This window comes from Callithrix jacchus, chromosome 6 (genome assembly GCF_049354715.1).
Source record: "Callithrix jacchus isolate 240 chromosome 6, calJac240_pri, whole genome shotgun sequence".
In the NCBI taxonomy this organism is placed as follows: domain Eukaryota; kingdom Metazoa; phylum Chordata; class Mammalia; order Primates; family Cebidae; genus Callithrix; species Callithrix jacchus.
The window spans coordinates 150,769,101-150,791,369 of NC_133507.1; the positions used below are offsets into that span (position 1 = coordinate 150,769,101).

Genomic DNA, 22,269 nt, shown 5'->3' on the forward strand with positions numbered 1-22,269 from the left:
GCATCTCTTACATTCCTGAAATTAAATATAACAAAGAGAATGCCCCTAATAGTAAGTAGGCAATAACTTCGGTTCAAGCTACATGCAATGTATAATACTTTCATTTAAATGTCAAGAAAATCCAGAACACATTTCAAAGAGTTTAATATAGACACACAGAATTGTGCATTTTCCCCCATTAACATGTGGCTCTAAAAATAAATATAAGAAAAAGTATCTCTCCCAATACAAAGGTAAAATTCTTCTCCTAGCATCTTCATTATGCCACTCTATCTCTTTCCTTTCCATCCACAGAAATTAAGGGACATGGCAAAAAATAAATTATAAACTATCATTAGTTTATTGAAGCATGACATAAATATATTAATATAAGGCTGGGGACACCAATATAAATATATGTTGTTATTCCATATGCAATGGGCACACAATGATGAACAAAGACCCAGGCCTCACCTTCTAGGCTTTTAGAAGATAGAAATCCACACATAATTCTAAGAAAAAGAAAAACAAGAATGAGCTAAATGGTATAACTGAAACAGAAGACCAAACTGTGGACAACCAGAAGGAAGGGATGACTCATTGCAACTGGATACCGGGAAAGACTTCGGCAGAAGAGGGGCAACTTCATCTGCCGTGAGAGGAGTATGATACCTGGAGCAGAGCAGGCAACTGACAGAAAAGGATATTTCAAAGTTCTGAAACAATATTAGCAAAGGCATCAATCATCAAAACACACAACTGTGGAGCATGGTCTGGAATGTAGGGAAGGATACAGAGAGAGATGAAGAAGATGGTTTATGAGCTTGAACCAAAACATCAAAGCAACTCCTTAGCATCTGATAAAGGCACTTCTTTATAAACACTAACCACACCAAGTGGGAGGAAATGGTTTCACCTAATCACTGACATTTCAGTTCATTTGGCCCTGTTCTCTACAATCTGCTCACATCCAATGTGCAAAAGACTACAGAAAAAAAATGAAATAAAAGGGAAAAAAGGTATCAACCAAATGATATTTTCCCAGATGAAAAATTATCCAAACTGCATCTGTCCAAACAAACATAAAAATTCCCAACTTCTGAGTATTCAGATGCAATTTTTTTTTTTAAATCACAAAAGGAACCTTTCTTTCTTAGGACTCTTGGCAGTTTTCAACACATACCATTGGACAAATTGCTTTTATTTAAAGATGAGCTAGAAAACCATTTGATATCATATCAGAGCCGGTATCAACTGACTGTTCAAATCAGAGGACTGTGCTGCTTTCAACATTATTGCACCAAACCACAGGGGAAAACAAAAACGGTTCTACATCAACATTAAAAAGCTCACAGCATCTGGGGATACTGCATCTTCCACATCTGCCTGATTTTAAACTCAGAACTGGCGGTAGAGGTGGCTGGTGTGATGTTGCCAGTTTTCTTGTTTTCCTTAACAGAACTCTGATTTTGTTGGGGGCAAAAAAGTTCCCAGTTAAAATATTTTCTATCCCAAGCAACTATTTGGTCACATGTCACAGTTCTCATCCCTGAGATGTTAGTATCCTTCTGGGCAGGGCTCGAGGGAAAGCTTTGGTTTTCCTAACAAAAATGGAATGACTATAAAGACCCTCATATTTGCCCTTTTAAGCGTCTTACAATGCAAGTTTCCTCTGTAATAACATCGATCTACTTGGCATTTAACTGATTGAAACCTTCTTGAGCACAGGGACTGCTTCTTTACACATACTTTAAAACTTAGTTTGGCTCCTCACAAAAAAACAAAAGGTCAGTCAACATTTGCTGAAAGTAAAGCCTATGGGAAATGAACATGAGGAGAAGCACTGTGACATATCCAAATCACAATCGGTGTACTTTTACCCGGCGGTAATCTGCATTAATCAATTCAAGAGTGCCCAGATCTTTCGAGTATCACAATCCTTTTCAAATCCAAAATGTTGCTGACCCGCACATAGTACTTTGATGCTCAATGACTGAAAATGTGCTTAAAGTCCAAATGCCACTGTGAATCAATAATGATTTCAAATAAGTATTTCTTTAAATAAGGCACATGGGATTTGAAAAGTAGTTGACATGTTTGCAAGGCACTGTATTTTTTTTTCAGGGTATAGGAAATGCATAATGCACAGAGGGTTAACAGTGGCCTGGAAATAATTCCATAGCCCTCTTGAGTTCCAAGATCCATTGGTCAAGAATTACTAGTCAATACCAAGAGCACTGTATCTGAGTCTGGTCCACCGTCACTACACCACCCAGAACCCCCAACAATGTGAGTTTTAACATAGCCACGACTTTGCCTTTCACTTTGGCCAAACTTAGTTTCAAATTTCTAAAGCAAGCTTATGCTCATATTTATAATGTGAAAATTTTCTTAAATGTTAACACTTATGAAATCGTTATGCTACATAAAAATTCCCGAGTGTGAGATACACAAAGAAATGCAAGAGATGAAAAATAATTTTCTCTATCACACATTTTCATATTTACCATTAGGCATTAAAAGCTTCAAATCAAAATTAAATTTCCTATGTAGGGGCCAATGGTTAAAATAAAAAAGACAAATAGCATCAGTTTCTTAAATTAGCAAAAGCAGGCATCTGCTAAAGTTCTAAGGTAGACATTCAGTGCACTTTACAAGAAATCAACAATATGTCAATTTCTTCCAGTCCTTGGATCAAAATAAGTCCATGTGTTCTCTTCATCTATAACCCAAGAAATAAGTTTTGATGGCCATCTAATGCAAAGATAATGGCTTCTTAACCATAAGCTAAAAAAAAGAGAGATAAGTTTAAAGGAAAAAAACACACAAAGAAAGCAATGCCTTTGAAGAAACAGCCAAATTTGTTTTTGTCCAATTCATTTGTATCTTCCAACCCAGCAAGAGCTCACAGTCACCGAAAAAGGAAGATGGGAGAAAGTAGAGGTGTTGATGACTCCTTGGGAAAGCTATAAAAAAAAATGTCTAAAAGGCTCAGCAGTTAGAAAGAGTTCAAAGAAATTCAGGAACTTCAGTTCCATTAATTACAGGGAAGGGAGGAAGAGAGAAGGAAGAAAGGAAGAAAGTTGTTTTTGTTCTTGTTTTTGTTTTGTTTTAGTTGGGGGCAGAAAACACAGATGTGGTTGCAAATAACAGAGCAATTCTACTTACTTGCAAAGTTGGGATCCCTGTCAGTGCAAATGAATTTTAATATCCAAAAGACTCGCTCTAAGTCTCATCGTCTGCTTGCCTACTCCTAGGACCTGCCAGCAAATATCCTTTCCAGTTCAGAACAAATACATATCTCAGGGGCGAGCCCCTGTTCAGCAAGGGCATTGAATTACATTATGAAGAAAAATGCCAATTCTCTGGGCCAAGGAGTAAAGACATCAGCACTGAGCCTGAGCTATTTACCATTAACACAGTAAAGAGAAGGAGACATAAATTAGTAGGTTTTTTAAATTCTGTATTCTTCATTCCCTAGACTGCCTTACTTCCAGAAAACCCCAGAGATGTATCAGTCAGTCTGTCAACTTCCTAAAACAGATATTGGCTGTACTCTATGCCTGAATATTTAAATATAATTTCCCCAGGAAGATTCCCACAAGGGGAATACTAATTTGAATTTTCTTTGGTTGCACAGCACTTCCCCAAATTTGCACTTTTGCAAAGCCATTCATTTCTACAAAGCATCAAGTTCCTAGAGAAAAGACAAGGAGGTGGGTGGGGAAGGGGGTAGGGGGTGCCAAGCTAACTAATGCCAGATGAACTTTCCTGGATCCAGAGCGCTTTGTTTTCAAGATTTCTGTCTTGTGTTAAATCAAAGTAGCAAAGCAGGTCTTAAAAACTGGGGAACTACATTCTCTACCCAGAAGGTCAGGACTGCCAAAGTTGGAGGTATTTAACTTTCTGGGCTAAAGAATCCACACTATCCTAGTGTGAACTTACAGAGCCATTCACATTTTTAACCAACAACTACAAATGTTTCTTAAGAAATGAAGCTCAGACAGCGTTAAGGCCATGCCTTCTTTGACTATTTTGGACAAAGTGGCTATTTGCATCCCTGACACTACTTTCACTCCAGGCTCAGAGATAAGAGGGGTTCGTTTCATAATGTGTACCAAAATTACTTTATTTGTTTTGGATGCAGTAAAAGCATCATTACTTAAAATGACACTCTGCTTTTTCAGTGCAGCAATTTGGCAGGAAGGTGAGAGTGACATCCAAGTTATAAAAATCTTAAGATTTCTAGCAGATGCCAATAACAGGACTACACCCTCATGAGCAACAAAGACCAAAAAGCCTTTCTCCAAAGATGGGCCAGAACCTGGAAGCTGTGGGCCAGGACTATGGCAAAATGAGGATATCTTCGTTCAAAGTCACTTAATAAAGTAAGGTATTTCTCTTAAGAGAAATTCCAAGGGAAACAATGTGTACCCTTTCTCTGCCCTTCAGTTAAGCATACACACTTTTTACACAGAAAGGGTAACCATACACAGGGACACTTGCGCATCCATGGGTTTCTGGTATTTTGGAGAGCTTAGGCATGGCTCCTTCACTTTTCCCCAGACATCTGCTCTGCCCCACACATCGCCTTTTGTGAAAGAAAATTTTTAAGTTCGAACATCAATTGGTTCAAGGGAAATTGTACCTGCGTATCATTTAGTTCTATGGTTGCAAGCAATAAACACCAACTCTGCCTCACTTAAGCATGAAGAAAAAATATTAGAGTAACACTGAATTGAAAGGAGAGGGAGAGGCGCGAGCTCAGAAAGGAGAGGGATACAGCCCCTCCCAGGGTCTATGCAGCAGGATGACAGATCATCTTCGGAAATGGTTGACAGCATTATGATCTCTGACTGCTTTGTCTTTTGGTCACCCTGCTGAGGATTCCAACTTCTGGGAGAAAGTGTCTAATCAATCTAGTTTGGGTCACATATAGTCCCTTTGGCTAAAGAATGGAACATTCATTAACAACAACAAACAACAAAACCTCCAAAATTGAATGGAGTCTCCCTATTGGAAGAAGGATAGAATAGTTCCCCAAAGAAAAATCAGGGTGTTGTTACCAGAAGATGGGAAATGAAGCTGAACAAATAAACAAAAACAAAAAAAAACACACAGATGTCCACTTCTGCTTCTACATAAACAGTCTTCACATTCCTATTGAACTGTTTATTTTTTCAACTTCTAGGGACAACTTTGGCAAAATCTACAACTAATGCTATTACCCAAGTCTGTGTTATGAGACCCATATAAGGAACCACAAGGTAAATTCCAGGGGCTTCAAGTTAGATAAACGTCAGGTTCCAGATAAGCTGACATACATTCTTCTTTTAAGTCATGAAGGTTAAGTAACTAGCCATGTTTCTCTTTTTCCTTGGGCTGCTAGGAAGCTCAGACCTAAAACCTTTAGGCTGTTATGACCTTAGTTATAACTCTAGTCTAGGTTTTCAAGCACAAGTAAATAACTCCTTTCATTATATGACTAGTGTTCAAAGGGTTTTATTTTGGTCTTGTTTGAATGTTTAAATGAGATGTTTCTCTTTTATTGACAAGTACTTAAAAAGCATGTGAATTTTTTCCCTTACTAACCAAAAGCCAATCTTTTCAGAACTATATAGGGGTCTAATGTGTATCTGCATTTTCTGAGTTTGTAGTTTGGCCAGGACTTCTATATTCTGTAGGCAGAAACATCCTTTTTTTTTTCTGCTACTGTGGAAATATTAAGCTTATGGAGCAGAAATGATTTCAGATGAATTTCTGGTTTCAAAAGGTACAACAGGAAAAACAGATGAGAGAGAGAGTACGCATATGAAATCTCAATGTGATTAAACTGTGCAGTAATTTCCCAAATAGTTATCAATAGGGTTCACTTGTTATGGGAAGGGGGTCGAATGGAGGAGAGAAAGAGACAACTGTCTGAAATCTATAATAGACAGCACCATCAAACTCAGACAGCTGATGGACATCTCAGGGACCAGGATTCACACAGCAGCTGTGCTTTCTTGAACCAAGTAGATGGGTTGAGGGTGGGAGGTCTAATTCATTGTTTTATGGCTCAAGCCACCATGTGAGTGAATTCCAAGTACTTTCATGCTAAAAATCATCACTATCCCATAACTGCAGAAAATGGGCAGCGTTAAGTAGACGGGTGTAAGTGAAAGCAGCAGGAGGTTTGCTCCCAGGATGACTCTAGTAAAATGTCTCCAAAGTGCTTTGTTTTTTGGTGGAAGTGGGGATTCTCTAAATACAGAGGTATTCCCACCATTATGGATGTTTTTCAGTTTGGGTTTTCTGAAACAGCATTTGACTGGTTCTTCTATTGGCTGATAATCTGTGAAGAATATGTTGAAATCCATTAAATTAAAAAATTCTTCTCCACCCTCTAGATGTCCCCCTTTTTTGGAAGTAATCTGTTCCAATGTTTGGCAGTAAAAATCCCCAAAATAAGCCAATATCATAACAATGAGAAGTTTTAGTTGCCTGGTGTGGGATACGTAGGAAACAGTGATCTGCATTTAGTTAAAAGTAGAAGAAGCCTCCCACTGGTGCCTGGAACCCCTCCCAGATGCTCTAGATTAGAAAATAGGATAAGCAGCCACACTTCTAGTTTCTGTGCATCAGTTTGTCCAGGAGAGAAGGGATGACCACAGCTCTCCACTCGAATCATGAAAACTCTAATTGTACAGCTCTCGAAAGAGTGGGGCCAGAAGTTGACCTTCAGGCACCCGAAGGTGGGCTGCCAGAGCTGTGCTTGGAGAACAATCAATGGTGCTAGACAAGTAAAATCAGTTATCACCTTGGCCTTTAAGAGTCAGAAGACCAAGGACCTGGTTCTGATTCCAATACTAGCGAACTTGAGAGGCGGCTTTTACATTGACCAAATGAAGGAGCTGAACTAGATTGGAGTCCCCTTTCAATTATCCAAAGGGCCCAGCAGGCTGTGTGACTCAGTGAGATTCAACAGGGAAAGCCCAGGACCAGCAGGAGGCCACATCTCATCCAGACGGAACGGCAGCTGCCCAGTGGTCACTATTTGAAAATTTAGGCCCTCTGTGATCTGGCATTTTTCAAAAGAATTAAGAAGTCCAGATTTTCTTATAAATTCCTCTAATTTTTAAATCCTGGAAATGAATTTGTAAAGATTTTATATACTGAAGGAGCCAAAGGAAATATTTCTACAAGCTGGAGCCGAACCTCAGGCCCACAGTTTGTCATCCTAAGGAAGTTCAAGTATTGAAGCACCCTGGACAATGGAGTGCTTCTTTACAAAACAGCTAAAGCTGTCTTCTTCCTCCACCTGGAAACTCCCAGAGCACTGGCATAGTAAATGCTACAAGTCCTGCACTAAGTAATCAGCCTGACTTTGTTTCACCTAAGGCTTCCCCAAATTATTTAAAGGCTGAAAATTCTGTGGCAAGACTCATGAGCAGCTAACTGACTGAATTCATGGAACGCATTTTGGGAAAGAGCAAACCTCTGTTGTCCACATGGCTCTAAAGTCCTGTGCTTTTATTCGTAGGGTACAGTTGGATCTGATATAGGGGAAGATATTAGTATTTAAGTGACTAAGGATATGCCAGATACTAAGCTCTTTGCAGTCCACATCCCCATTAACATGCGTGACAACCAGGAGCTAAGTGTTATAATAATATCCTTGGTTTTAAGTTGAGAAAATACATATCAGAGGCTTTGAGATAACTCCTCATCAGTGAAGCAGCCAAGATTTGTATCCATGGGTGCCTGATTAAAAATCCCATGGTCTTTCCACTGTTTAATAGTCTGAATGGGTTACAAGTGGCCTGACTTGTAACCTGAAGAAATAGTCTCATTATCTCCCAAACCGTTCACCCCTGTGGCTTCAGATTTGCTTTTATGATCCAAGCTCTCCCTCTGAAGGGCATTGTTTTTCCAACTGAGTCAGATAAACCACCAAGCATTCCACTCCTGAGCAGGGTGAGCACGTGATGTCTTGGCTGGAAGTGATAACGTATTGGTATCCAACAACCACATTCAACAGCTCAGAGACAATTTTTGGGGAGGACGCAGGTACCAGAGACAGTGCGAACTGCTTGTGTGGCTTCCTCTATCCTACCATTTCTCCCTCTTTGTGTGCACATCCTTTTTTCTCCCTCTTTGTGTGCACATCCTTTGCCCTTCCAACTCTCCAATGTGCCCTCTTCCTGGCTTTCTAGTCCATGTGATGTCCCTCAGTTCAATGTATTTCATTTCTTTCCTTCACCCCCCAAAATAGACTTAGAAGCAGAAGTCCAGTATTTTACTTGCTGTCTCAGAATAGCCACAGGTACAGGTTCACAGGGGACTCTTGGTTCACACCTGCTGTTCCCGTTAATTAACAATGCCTTCATCACCTCAACAGGGTGATGTGCCACGTCGTTTCCTTACATATCTAATGAACAAAATCTTATATTGCTTACCCTTGACTTTAAAAGAGGTTGAGTTGAATATCTCAAGTTTTCCTCCTTGAGGGGCAAAATGTTTTTAAACTACTAGATTAAAGTCATTTTGCGAATGTTTCTCATTAGCTTTTTACTGAGGGTCAATGGCCACTGCTGAAGTTATTCCATCCTGTCTAGTTTTTAGTTGCCATATTCCCGAGAAAAACAACTGTCTCCCAAGGAATCCAGACCCTACATCTGCTATGCACATTACTTTGATCCACAAACTAGAATCAAGACCTACTAATGGTTTTGTATGATGAATTCCCTCTATGCTTTCTGTCACAGGAGGGAAAAAAAAAAAAAAAAAAAAAAAAGAAGGCAGCCCAGCCAGTCACAGGGGCCACATCCCAGAAATTTACCCTTTCAACAGCAATATCTCCTGAGTCTACTGGCCATGGAGGCTGGAGCCACACACTGCGATACATAGGCAGAGCTGGAAAAGGCCTCAGATGACTGAGCCAGCTGGGAGAGTCAGCTGGAACACCAACATGCTAGAAAGAGGGAAAAATGCATGAACTGGGAGCACAAAGGAGAAACAGGGCCATCCAGAATGAGGAATATCAACAAGGCAACGTGAACATCCACCCTCTGGTCTGGATTTGTTCTCTTGTTCAACCACTGGTTTGACTAAGATCCTCAGGCAAACTGAGATGGACGAAAAATGCCATTTCAAGAATTAAATGAAGAAATGTTTTAAAAGAGAATACCAAGAAAAATTACAGAGTTCATTATTTATATTCTGGGTTCGAACTTTAATTTCCAGTAAAAAGGAAATGAAAATGACAGAGAATTCTCAGGACGGAGAAGAGAAACAATATATTGTTTAGTTCTCCCAACATCTAGCACTATGCCTGGCATATAATGAGGATTTCACATACACATTTGTAACAGCTTTGTAGAGATATAGTTGACATATAATACGCTGCATAATTTGGTTTGTTTTCAGTGTATGTAGAAACCCATGAATCCATCACATAATCAAGATGTTGAACAAATCCATCACCCCCAAAACTTACCCCAGTCCACTTTCAGGCCTCTACCTCCAAGTCCATCCTCAGGTAACTACTAATCTGCACCAATCATTTTACCTTTCCACCAGTAGCATATGGGAGTTCCTGTTTTCCCACATTGTCACCAAGAGTTAGCATGGTTGCAGGTTTCTTTTTTTTAATTTCAGTTTTTCTAATAGTTGTGCAGTGATACCTCATTATGATTTTAATTCACATTTCCCTAATGGCTAATGACACTGAACATCTCTTCGTGCCATCTATAGATCTTCTTTGTTCAAATCATTTCCTGGTTTTTAAAAATTGGATTATCTTTCTTATTACTGAGTTTTGAGTTTATTTATCCTAGATCTAAATACTTTAATACATATATGAACGGCAAGTATTTTCTCCTGGCCTGTATCTTACCTTTTCATTCTTTTATCCATATCTTTTAAAGAGCAGAAGTTTCCAATTTTGATAAAGTCCAATTTTTTCTTTGTTGAGTATACTTTTGTCATTGTTGTAAGAAATCTCTGCCCAACCAAGAGAAACTTTGAGAGTAGTGAATAAGTTCGCCGCCGAGTGCAGCAATGTTTACACAGACACGCACAGTCACGGAGATCGGCTGCTTCTGTCTAGAAGTTTTATAACTTTAGGTTTCATATTTAGGTCTATGACCCATTTTGAGTTAATTTTTGTAAATGGCATGATGAATGGATTGAAGTATCTGGGCTTGTTGATGTTGCCACTGTCATTTTGCATATGAATATCTAATTGTTCCAGCATCATTTGTTGAAAACACTGTTATCCTTTCTCCGGTTGCTATGGTCTGAATGTTTACGTTCTCCTCAGGACTCATGTGCGACTCCTACTGCCCAAGGTAACAGTATGAGGAGATGAAGTTTTTGGGAGGTCATGGGAGTGGAGCCTTCATGAATGGGATTAGTGCCCTTACAAAATGGGCCTAAGGGAGCTCATCCAGCCCTTACCTCACGTGAGGACACAGCATTAAGGCACCATTTCTATGAACCAGAAATAGGCCTTCCCCAGACACTGAATCTGCTGACATCTTGATCTTAGACTTCCAGCTTTCAGAACCATGAGAAACAAATGTCTGTAGCTTATAAGCTGCCCAGTCTAAGGGATTTGTTATAGCAGCCTAAGCAAACTAAGACACTAATGAACTATCTTCTCTGCACCCTTTGTCAAAATCATATATATTTCTGATCAAAAAGCATAACTCTTAATAAAAGCCCTCATGGACAGCTGCTAAAATTTAAAACATGCATACTCTTCGATCCAGCCATATCAAATGTGGCAGTTCAGCCTAAAGAAATGCAGGCACCAATAGGTCAGGACATACACAAAAAATTATAGCAGGATTAATTACAAGGGAAAAAAAAACAGGACATTAATGCAACCCAAATACTCCCTCATGCAGAAATGGGAGAATGAGTAAATAAATTACGATCCAGCTCCACCACAAACCTCGACACAGGTGCTAAAAGGAAGGAGTGGGCACTACATATATTGACCGGAAAAGATACCCAGGAAACATTGTAAAGTAGAAAAATCACCACTAGACAGACAATATGGGTTTCTTTCATGCGTAGAATTGGGAATGGGGAAAGGCACAAGATTACTAACTTCTTTACATACTAAACTGACCGATTTGTTACCCTAAGCAGACATTATTTTGTAATTTTTAACAATCAAGAAAGCAGTAGACATGACATGGAGCAGATGTAGAGTAAATTCTGATTGCCATTTATTTATTTATTTATTTATTTTGGTGGCTGGTCAAGTAGAGATAAATATCTTGGTGTGTGATAGATACCCAAAAGAAAATTAAACTGTATCCCCTCACAATGTACATGTTGAAATTCTAACCCGTAGTACCTCAGAATGTGACCTTACTTAGACATAGGGTCATTGTACATGTAATTAGTTAAGATGAGGTCAGCAAGGATGACTGGGCCACTAACCCAGTATGACTGGTTTCCTTCTAAACAGGGGAAATTTGAACATAAAGACATACATGCAGGGGGAACACCACATAAATACTGGAGTGATGCTGCCACAAACCAAGGAATGCCGGAGGTTTCCAGTAAACCAGCAGCAGCTAGGAGAAAGGCAGGAGCTACGTCTCCTTCACAGCACTAAGGACAAATTAACCCTGCCAGCCTCTTGATTTCAGACTGTCAGCCTCCAGAATGGTGGGACAATCCATAGTATCAATACCACCCAGTTTGTGATACTTCGCTGTTGTAGCTCTAGGAATAAATACATTAAGCTACCAAGAATTTATGTCCACAAGCAAAATAGCTACCACCAGGACAAGGCCCTATTCAGCTCCTAGGAAACAACCTCAGAAAACTTAGAAACAGCAGTTGCTACTGCCCATGTTATAGGTGGCTTGTACAGCAGGACTTCACTGTCACCTGAGAAAAAGTAGGCCCATTCCTGATGTAAAAGCATCAAAGCATGCAGTGGGTGAATCTGTGAGTTTATCCTCAGACTCACAATTATAAGGCAGCTCTGAAGAAAGGTTTGTCATGAAAGGATGAAGATGGATCTAACAATTACGCAGCTCCTTTCCCCTGGTAACTCCATTCCCCTCCTGCTCCCATGCACACAGGGGATATTCCTTCCAGAGAAGAGAATGAAAAGCAAAATAGCATTTTCAGACCAGAATGACTCTTCATTCTAAGAAAGAGACACTGGCAGAGCAGTTCTGCACTCGGACAGATTCCCTGCTTTGTCTTAGAAGGACTAGAAACATTTTCACCTTCCTGGCTGTACCAAAAAACACAAGCTTGCCCAAGAAAACAAGTATTATGACACAGATGGCATTTTTTTTGTCTTCAAAGTGAGTTCAAGAATAAGAATAGGTTCTTCACTAAAATAATTTATACAATTTCCAAGCAAAAAGCAAAACAAAACACCAAAACCAGGTACAAATTAATCAACCTGACATACCATGAGGCTGACCTGGGGGTTGATTTGAAATACATTCCTTCAGCAGCCTATAGGTTTTCCTACGCAGGAAGATGCAGATCACAGAAGCTGCTACCCAGAGATCCTACAGGGACTCTGACAACCTGGTTTGTTTTGAGAATAAAATCCTAAATACTAGTCTTCCTTTGCTCTCAGCCTGTCTGGAAAAGTTTCACTGAGGTCCACGTCAAAGTGTGTGTTTCACATTCTAGCCCATAGTTTCATCACCAAAGTGAACTGTCTTCAGGCCAGAGGCCCACATACCATATTTTCCAGAGGACCTTCCCTGAGCAACACAGCACATGTTACACTCAAGGTTTACTGCCTTTTCCTAGGATGTTGTCGAGCAGGAGATAAAGGAGAAGCAAGCGATAGCTTCGTTGTTTGCTGTTTTCATTTCTTTTTCAGTCCACAGCAGATGAACTCACACTTGATACTAAAAAATACATTCCATATAGACAAATGTATTTTGTCCCAGTACATGGAAGTTGGGGAAACCTACACCACAGAAGTAGAGTGGCCAAACATAGCCAAGAGGTTATACAGTTTCATCGATGTATTAGCTACCTAGGACTTATGGTAACAAACAACAACAAACTGCATACCTTAAAACAACAGAAATTTATTCCCTCACCGTTTGGCAGGCCAGAAGTCCAAAATCAAGATGTCGGCAGAGCCAGAGACTCTAGGGAAAAACACGTCCTCGACTCTTCTAACATCGGGTGGTTGCCAGCAATCCTTGGCGTTCCCTGACTTATGGTGCCTAACTCCATTTTCTGTCTTGATCTTCACAATAGCCTTCTCTGTGCCTCCTCTGTGTCTTCAAATCTCTTCTTATAAGGACACTAGTCACAGGCTCTAGGGTTCATCCTAATTCAGTATACCTCATCTTAACTTGTTTATATCTGCACAAAACTTATTTCCAAATAAAGCTACATTCACAGGTACCAGGGGTTAAGACTTCAATGCATCTTTTAGGGGAACACAATTCAACCTTCAACAATGAGTCACTATGGAGGCTTGGGTTTGAATCTGAATTTTGGTCCCTTAGTAACTGTGTCAGTTAGGAATGTCAAAGATACAGGTAACCGAGGTCCCAGTTCACACATGGGCATAAATAAGTAAATGGGGATCACAATTTTTTCATATAACATTTGGTTAGGAGGTAGGTTCAGGTGCAGCTCAGTGATCCCAGTCCTTCCCTCTTATTATGCAGCCTTCTTAGCAGACTTATTTTAAGGCTTATCATTTATTGCTGCAGAATCACAATATGGCTGCTGCAATGCTAGACATCGCATCTATGCTCAGGACAGCAAGAAGACAGAAAAGGGGAAAAAGGCTATTTCCCCAAGAAGCTTCATTTGTTATTCATGAAGATAAACCATCCTTAGCAGATATCCTCTCATATCCCAGTGGTTAAAAACTGGTCTCTGACAATCCTTGGACCAGCATAGGATTATTATCCTGGCTGGGCTAGAACACCCACCCTCAGGCCAAGGCATGACTCTCTGCTGCCTGATCAAGCTGGGGCTTCATCAGCAGAGAAGAAGTTGAGAGAGAAGATGTGTAGATAATGAACTCAAGCAATAGCTATCTGTAGTCTCTGGACAACTGTTATGTCATCAGAAAAATGAGACAACAAAATCTCTGCCCCTTAGAATTTTCTCAAGGATTAAATATGCTGTCCATATAAAACAAAATGTCTGCTCCATGATACAAGAGGCACAGTGCTTAGGAGTGCATACCCCATAACCGGTCTGCTGGCTGTGACCTCTAGCTCTATTGCCAAAGGCTATTGGGAGGACAGATAAGTGCTGGGAATACAGTAAATGCTAAGAAAAAGTTGGCTTCTGCTGTTATTATTACTGGTACTACTACTGGTAAGCCTGCAATGAATGGCAGCTAACACTTCTTGATTTTCTCCATTGTTGGAAATGAGCATTCTGGAAAAGCAAAAATCACCAATAAAAGCCCTGATTAAATGAGAGTCCAGTAGCAGCAGTGCTGGGGTGGAAGGAAGTGCTGCTCTGGGACCCTGACCACAGCAGCCCTGCTCTATGCCCTGTTTGAGAATACTTGCCACACTACCTAACCTTCCAGCCACGGATAGTTGGGAGCAAACACGCATTTGATGGCTTTTAGAATGACTTCACTTACCTAAAATTTCTTTTGGAGCAGTGGGCTCTAACTCAATAGCATACAAAAGATTTCTTTTTTTTTTTTTTTTTTGAGACGGAGTTTCGCTCTTGTTTATCCAGGTGCAATGGCACGATCTCGGCTCACCGCAACCTCCGCCTCCTGGGTTCAGGCAATTCTCCTGCCTCAGCCTCCCGAGTTGCTGGGATTACAGGCACGTGCCACAGTGCCCAGCTAATTTTTTGTATTTTTAGTAGAGACGGGGTTTCACCATGTTGACCAGTATGGTCTCGATCTCTTGATCTCGTGATCCACCCGCCTCGGCCTCCCAAAGTGCTGGGATTACAGGCTTGAGCCACTGCGCCCAGCCCCAAAAGATTTCCTAACAGTCAACCTCAGCATGATTTCCCTTACTACATTTATAACATGAAAAACGTAACACTATATCCTGACCTGGAGACAACTGCCTTGCAGAAACTAAAGGAGATATAAGAGGTATGTCAATCAGACCGTTTTCAGGATCGTCACACCCAGGTCCCTCTAAAACAGGGACCCAAGTGATCAACCTTGTGACCCCACACCCCAGCCCAGCCCACCCATACCCGAACACCCACTGTCATATGTGAACCTCCATCATCTTCCACCACAACTGTAAAGGCAATTGCATTCCATGGATCACATTTTCCTATACATCAAGAATAAAAGGAGCCTCTCCAAGTGAGGAGACAGAGACAGTGGACAGTGAGCAGGTCATGAACATTCTGGTTCTGGTTTATAAAGCCAAGTCAGGCAGGGATCTTCTTCATATGAACAGAAACTCTGAAAGTTACATCCTAGGAAATATATATTAAGCCCAACTTTGAACAAGAAAAGACAGGACTGTGAGTCCTCTAAGTTTACAACTATGTCCTTCTTCTTACCCTCGCCCACACCCAGCATAGTGCTTGGGACCTAGTAGATGCACGAGAAAGGTGGACAGAAGAAAAGACAGAGTCTCAGATCTAAACTCAAAATTTGTTCCTACATTCACCAACCCTACAAGCATGAAGACATGCTACTGTTTATTGATCACCTGCTAAACACTATTTACCAAAATGCCTGCAAAGCACATCTCTCTATTTTACAGATAGGGAAAGCAAACCTCAGAGAAGTTACAGAACTAAACTGAAACATTGCTAGTAAGCAATCAAGTCCAAATTACTTATAAAGAGACAGATAGGCTTTTTTAAGTTATGTATTTATTTATTTATTTTGCCCAAATATTTTCTGATTCAGGAAATACCCTGGCTAATAAGGCTATTCCTGGAGCCTCCCTTATCACAGTAAGAATTCAGTTTAAACACAAGAGGGAATCCTGGGCTATCAGGCATGAGAAAGAAGAACTCGGCAAGATGATAGATCCACATGGCATCGGCATTAAGTGGAAGAGCACGTTGAGATGCCAGAGGCCTTGAAATAGGCCCAAGTCACAAAACAAGTCTGTGTCTTTTCTCTGACACCTTCCTTTTGCAATCCCTGGCCTCAAGGGTTGGATCTGGTGAATACGCTAATGCTTTATCACTGACTAGTAGCTAAACTGGGATCGCAACCTTTTCTTAAGCAAACACAAAAATGATAGCAGACTAATTCCACTAGACTTTAAGGAGGTCTTTGGACAAACACCTCAACTATTTCTTCTTGCTTTACTTATATAAAGCCTCTGTTTAAATTTGTGTCCATGGGGCTGAAAGAAGCACACTGCAGTCATTGAGTGTTTCTGGACTAGTTTTATTTGCTGACCATTAACAAGTCCCTGAACCGCTGCTATTCGCAGAATAAAATACTTTGTGGAAGGCAGCCTGATCTCCAGTACCCTTGAAGCTGTAAGGCTGATTCTCCCAGAGTCTCCTCCAGGGCTAATTTTCATGGTACAATGGGGTCAGTGCGAGGGGTATGGGAGGGACCTAATCTGGAACATCAAACAAAAATCCAAAAGTTGCCTAACACTCCAAGATAACTCAGTACAGTCAACAGCAAACAGCCATCAGGCCACGGTTAACCAAGGGGCACAGAGGTTTTTTTCCCAGGCTAGGATTTGGCAAATCACTTGGTAGAGATTTGTGGAGAAAGCCTCAATGATGTAAGATAGCATTTTACTTCTGAGGGAGACTAAGGCCTCGGATTAATGACGACTCCAAGTTTTCTTTATGAACAATAAGGCCTAATGTTTTGTGCTTACTCAACAACAATTGAGGAGAAGAACAACAAAATCTAGAATGGATTTAGTGAGAAACCAGTGCCTCTGAAATAAAAGCTATTGCTTTCTTCTAAGCAACTGCTCTGAAAATTTCAAACCTCCTCTCTCCTTCTCCCCATTTTTTTTTTTTTTTTTTTTGTCTAAACTCGGAATGAATGTGTACGTGATCCAACCGAATCACCAGCTTTCAAGGTCTCTAGTTTGGATAAATGCCACTTGCTTCAGTTAAAAAGTTCTTCAGTGGCCCTTGTGAGTTTTAACTTCAATAGGAAACAGCAGCTTATGTGCCACCAAAGATGTGGGCCACTAAAAACAGGGTAGCCCTTGGTCAACACAGTGCTTCAACAAGAAATAGGACAGTGGCCTCTCTCAGCCCACAAGACAGTCACTGCTCTAACTGTATTTATTAATAACAATAGCACCAACATGTATATAGCACTGTGCCTGTCATTCTTCTGCGCTTTGGTGAAGTGCTTAAGACGTAAGGATTTGAGCCAAACTGTCTGGTTCAAACTCCAGCTCAGTTCATGTCTAGCTGCTCAACCCTGGCCAAATCATTTCAACTCTCTGGCCTTCAGTTTCTCTCTAAAATGGGGATAGAAGTGGTTACAGGATGTAAATGAGCCAGATGATTAAAATGAAGCTCCTCAGCACAGTGCCACACACAGTGCCTGCACCACAAAAACAGGTTACTGGTGTCTTCCCATTCCTGTCCCTTGTTCCTTTTGTCAATTTGGTCAGCCTGGAACAGTGTCAGATTTGCCAGTTTTCACCCTGCCTGATGGAAGAGGCCTAATGGTCTCTGGCTGACGTTTTAGAGGGTTCTCCAGTCTCATTTCTCAGGGGAAAGGTGAAAGTCGCATCATCATAGAGAAAAAAATCTAGAAAAATCCACACTCCAAGTCAAGACAAGATCTGCCAGATAGAACGAGATAGAAGAGGGTGAGATAATCCTCAGGAAGGACTTTGCCTCCTAAAATCCCTGAATAGTATTGAACTGAAAACTTCAGCATCTTTATCAGCCGAAAGTTTCAGGAAACACTGAAAGAAAGCTTCTTTAGGATCTGAGGTCCTGTCTACTCTTCACTGTGTTTCTCCCTCTGCGGAAGTGCTAGTGCACAGACATCGGCCACAATGAAGGTGAAAAGGAAGTTAATGGGACAGAAAAAAATTGCCCAGGCTGCAAAACCCAAATCCAGCTATATGAATAAAAAGCTCTGTATTTTCTGGATCTGCCATGGATAAATAGAAATCTCAGTGAAGACAGGCAGATAATTATATTGGAACCTTTGTAGAATGCCTCATGGGAAGATGGTTACATGTACACTTTACAATTAGAATCTGCTAGAACTTGTTTCCTGTACATGCCTATCATATTCCACTCTATCCTAGTGATAACTATACCAGAGACCCTTTTTGTTCTTTCTTCAGACGGAGGCTCACTCCAGGCTGGAGTGCAGTGGCGCGATATCGGCTCACTGCCACCTCTGCCTCCCAGGTTCAAGCCATTCTCCTGCCTCAGCCTCCCAAGTAGCTGGGACTATAGGCATGCGCCACCACGCCCAACTAATTTTTGTATTTTTAGTAGAGATGGGGTTTCACCATGTTGGCAAGGATGATCTCGATCTCTTGACCTTGTGATCCAACTGCCTCGGCCTCCCAAAGTGCTAGGACTACAGGCGTGAGAAACCGTACCCGGCCCACCAGACACCTTTAAGAATGTGTGGACCTCCTTTGTTTCTAACTTCAGTCTTGATTCATCTTTCTCCTATCCAGGCCTCCAGAAAATGCATCTGGTAGCTCACTGAAGACATCTGCTCTGAGAAAATACTTGTTCCTATGAATGGGACACACTCTTACATGGATGGGTTTGTTACTTCTAAGGGATCTACCCAGCACCGTAATTAAGGCAATCTAGAAACCCACACAAATTTTAAAATTTCAAGGCCAGAAGTAATCTCATCTCTATTTAAAAATAAAAAACAAAACACAATAGTTAGTTAGGTTTATGGTTTTGAAAAGTCTCCTTTACTTTTCTGAAGGGAGTCTGTTTCAAGTCCACCTCTTTAAAAATTTATAACTCTCATCAGTCCCTCCAAGGAAAAAAAAAAAAAAAAGACTGCTATGCAGACGGGAAGGTGAAAAGAGAAGAATTCATATTTATTCACTGTAAAAAGTTAGGGTGGTAAATTAAACTTACATTCCTTTTGATTCTATTATATTTTTAATGGCAGAAGCTCCCAGTGAGGGCTCGAGTGGGATGCAACGGTTTTAACATTCAAGGGAGCAGATGAACTTGCCTCGCTTTGTGAGACTGAATGAGAAATTACCCAGCACAGCTCTGCTCGGGGCAATAGGTCCCTTCGCCTGTGCTGGATTTGGGTCAAACAGCTAAACCTCAAATCAAAAAATATCTGCATCATTTTGAAGGAACACAGAAGTAGGTAATGATAATCAAACCTGATCAAAGATGCCATTTCTTGAGCAATGGAAGCAGCTGCTACTCTCAAAGCTCCACTATTTAGAGTGTGCCTGGTCTACACAAAGTTCTGCCACACTCCCCTGGGACACAGATCTCTCAAACCAGCCTCATCAAATATGAACTCTATCAGCACGAAAGAATCTCCTCTTTTGATTGTAGGTATTGATACAGTAAATTGACTCCTTAGTCCTATTAGGAAGTTCCGGGAATGTTTCCTTGAAGAATTTTCTTCACTCTGGCTCATCTAAATTAGATGTTTGTATTAAAGATTAATGAGAAAAAATTAATGAGGTTGAATGAGAAGGTTTAAAAAGATTTGTGAAAGGCACACGGGGCTCAGACATCATTAAAGAACAGGGCTCATTCACTAGTTTCCTATCCGGCATGACATCCACTGCTATCTCTGTGGCCACAGTGCCCGGAAGTGGCAAAGTGGTCTCTCACTGAGGAATCGGACAGGGATGTTTCTATATCACGGTGAAAGAAAAAAAAAAAAAAAAAAACCCCGACAGCAGAGATTGTAGCAGAGATTGTGACAAAGATAAGCACAAGGAATGTAAATAAAATATTATAAGCAGCTCACTCACCACCTCACCCTCAACAGCTCTCTCAAAAGCAAAAGTAAAAACATACAAATTATGTGTTTTCAAAAAGAGTCAAGCATAAACTTTTTGGGAAGAAGCCATGAATATAAAAAAAGAAAAATTCTGCATTTGGCTCACTTTTCTAATCCCAAGGCTTGAGATGTATGTACTTTCAAAAGAGACTCATTGAAATTTGGGAGCATGTAGTCGAGCCCCCTGTAGGTAAGTACCTTCCAACAGTGACTCAGTCTTATCAGTGATAAGCCCTGTTTATCTGAGCTTTCAAAAGCCTAAAACCAGGTTCTTTCTCAACATGATACCTTGAAATTAAAAAAACAAAAACAAAAAAAAAAAAAAACGCATTGCAAATACAAGCTGGAATAAACCAGACTCATGCCAAATTGCACATGTGCACATTTCACAAAAGAAGGGGGAGACATTTCTAGCAAGGAACAATCCCTATGGGAAGGCAAGCCAGACCGCTTGCCTGCCAAGGGTCACATGCTCCAAAGCGCACAGGATTCCCTAAGTGAAACAGGCCAGTAAGAAGAACTTAAATAGTCAAAAATCTACAAACTCTTCTGAGGCACAGATCATCAGGCCATAAAAGCCACCTCAAGGAACGTTGATCACATCTCTCTAAGGACTTCCAAAAGCTGCACTTGAATATGAAACCTGCCAGCTCTCCTCAATCATTCTGCTCCTTTGGAATAGAAGTTATGCTAACCGAAGGAGAACTTCAAATGCGCCACTGGTATCTGGTGCCACTACCAATACGTTTACATCCTCTTCTGCCAGTCATTCAGAGCCCTTATTAAGATATTCTCTTAATAAGACCAGGAGGGGATTAGGAGGTTGGTCATCCACCTCCTCATCTGCAAGGCTAAATGCAGGTTTTCTTATTTCTTCTATTTGAGACCCTGGGGAGCTGGTCTGGTGTCTCAGGCCCTGATAAAGTGAACACACTGCCCACAAATCATGGCCCAGGGAGATTTGGAAAGGAGGTGTGGGGCATCTGTTTCTGCTAAATGCAATGCCCTCTGCAGGTTATTTCTCTGTATGAGGACTCTTGAGGCAAAGGTTAGCCTCTCCCTGCATCTAAGAAACTGTGCTTGGGGCTTTGAATGTTCATTGAGAAACCTCCAAGCCAGCCAGGGCCTGATCTCACTGTCCTAAGTCTTCAGAGGCACTCAGCCTCCAATGGTGCTGTATTTTATCACTTAAACACTTCTTCAAAGTTTACTACGAAACAATGTGGCTCCATGCCTGCCAAAAGTTTAACTGCAGGATTCGGCAGATTCTATCTGGCAGAGTAGCTGTTGTGGCTCTTGAGAATATGTGCCAGCAAAAGGCAGTCCTCAAACCTTGCAACCAGGGCAATCCCAAGACCCAACGTGTCACTGAAAGAATTCTTCTGGGAGAGTGTCCCTCTTTCTCTTCAATCGCCTCCCGCAAATCCCCAGCTTCCAGAATCCAATTCAAGGCAGTCTGTCATTTCAGGAGACAGCAGTAAAAACTTTTGATGAGATGACCCAGGACATAAATATTCCTGGCTGAACTTACTTTTAATCCTTAAATATCTGAAGGAGCTTGGCTTTAAGGGAGATAAAGGGAGAGAACCAATGAACAGGGAAAAATAAAATAAGTAGCATACCATGACCAAGCCAAACCAAGCTTGATATTTCCAAATTACATTGGCAAATGGCTGCTTTCACATGTCACTTGTTCTGTCTTTCCTGGAGACCAAAAAATAAAAAAATAAATCTGGATTCAAAAATCCTAACCCCGGACCAATACATTGTGTCAGTGGAATGCAATCTAAATTGCCGGTCAGAAAATCCAACCTTATATATGTACCAACCAACCCGCATACAAGCACCTCCAAGCCAAAAGTTGTAACGCCTGAATCCGAGCATTTGTCAATTTCATCACCCCCATGCCCCCGCCGGATTTCTGGCGTTGGGTTAAACCGACAGCATCATGTTGCCATCGATGCATTTTACAAGATGGTTTTGGGCAAATCCCTTCAAGCAGGCAGAAGCAAAACCTAGACTCCTCTGCCTGGGCACCTCCTCCTCCAGGCTGGCCCCCGGCCTCCCGGGTGCCCCTTACCTGCAGGCGCTCCGTGGCCGGCTGCCACATCTTCCAGCCACTGGGTTTGGCAGAGGAGACGCTGGCGAGACTGTCGATCGCGCCGGGGGTGGGGGCGAGGGGCCGCGGTCCCGCTTTACATCTGGGGTCGGTGTCCGCGGGATGTGCGTCCTGGCGCTGGTCACAGCCGCTGGGTGGGCGCAGGGGGCTGTGAGCGGGAAGAGGAGGCGCGGCACTCCGCTGCCGGCAACTTGTGGGCACTGCTGCGCGCCGGCTGTCCTGGCGCAGCTGCGAGAGGACTGCGCAGCTCCGC

At 41.4% G+C, this 22,269-nt stretch overlaps 1 protein-coding gene across 3 annotated transcripts in view; it reads right to left on the reverse strand.

Moving 5' to 3' along the window:
- PID1 (phosphotyrosine interaction domain containing 1) overlaps positions 1-22,257 on the reverse strand; it is a 246,446-nt gene extending 224,189 nt beyond the window's left edge. Inside the window, exons 1-2 of one of the 3 annotated variants that reach the window (XM_078328759.1) lie at positions 22,104-22,195; positions 21,978-22,066 (exon numbers count right to left, since the gene is read on the reverse strand). In XM_078328759.1, coding sequence (XP_078184885.1) covers positions 21,978-22,007 — 30 coding nt within the window. In that variant the 5' untranslated portion in view covers positions 22,008-22,066; positions 22,104-22,195. Of the gene's footprint in view, positions 1-21,519; positions 21,651-21,977 lie in introns of those variants that run through there. The other 2 variants (XM_002749866.8, XM_054258004.2) reach the window with 2 other exon arrangements.
- Between the last annotated feature and the right edge of the window lie 12 nt (positions 22,258-22,269).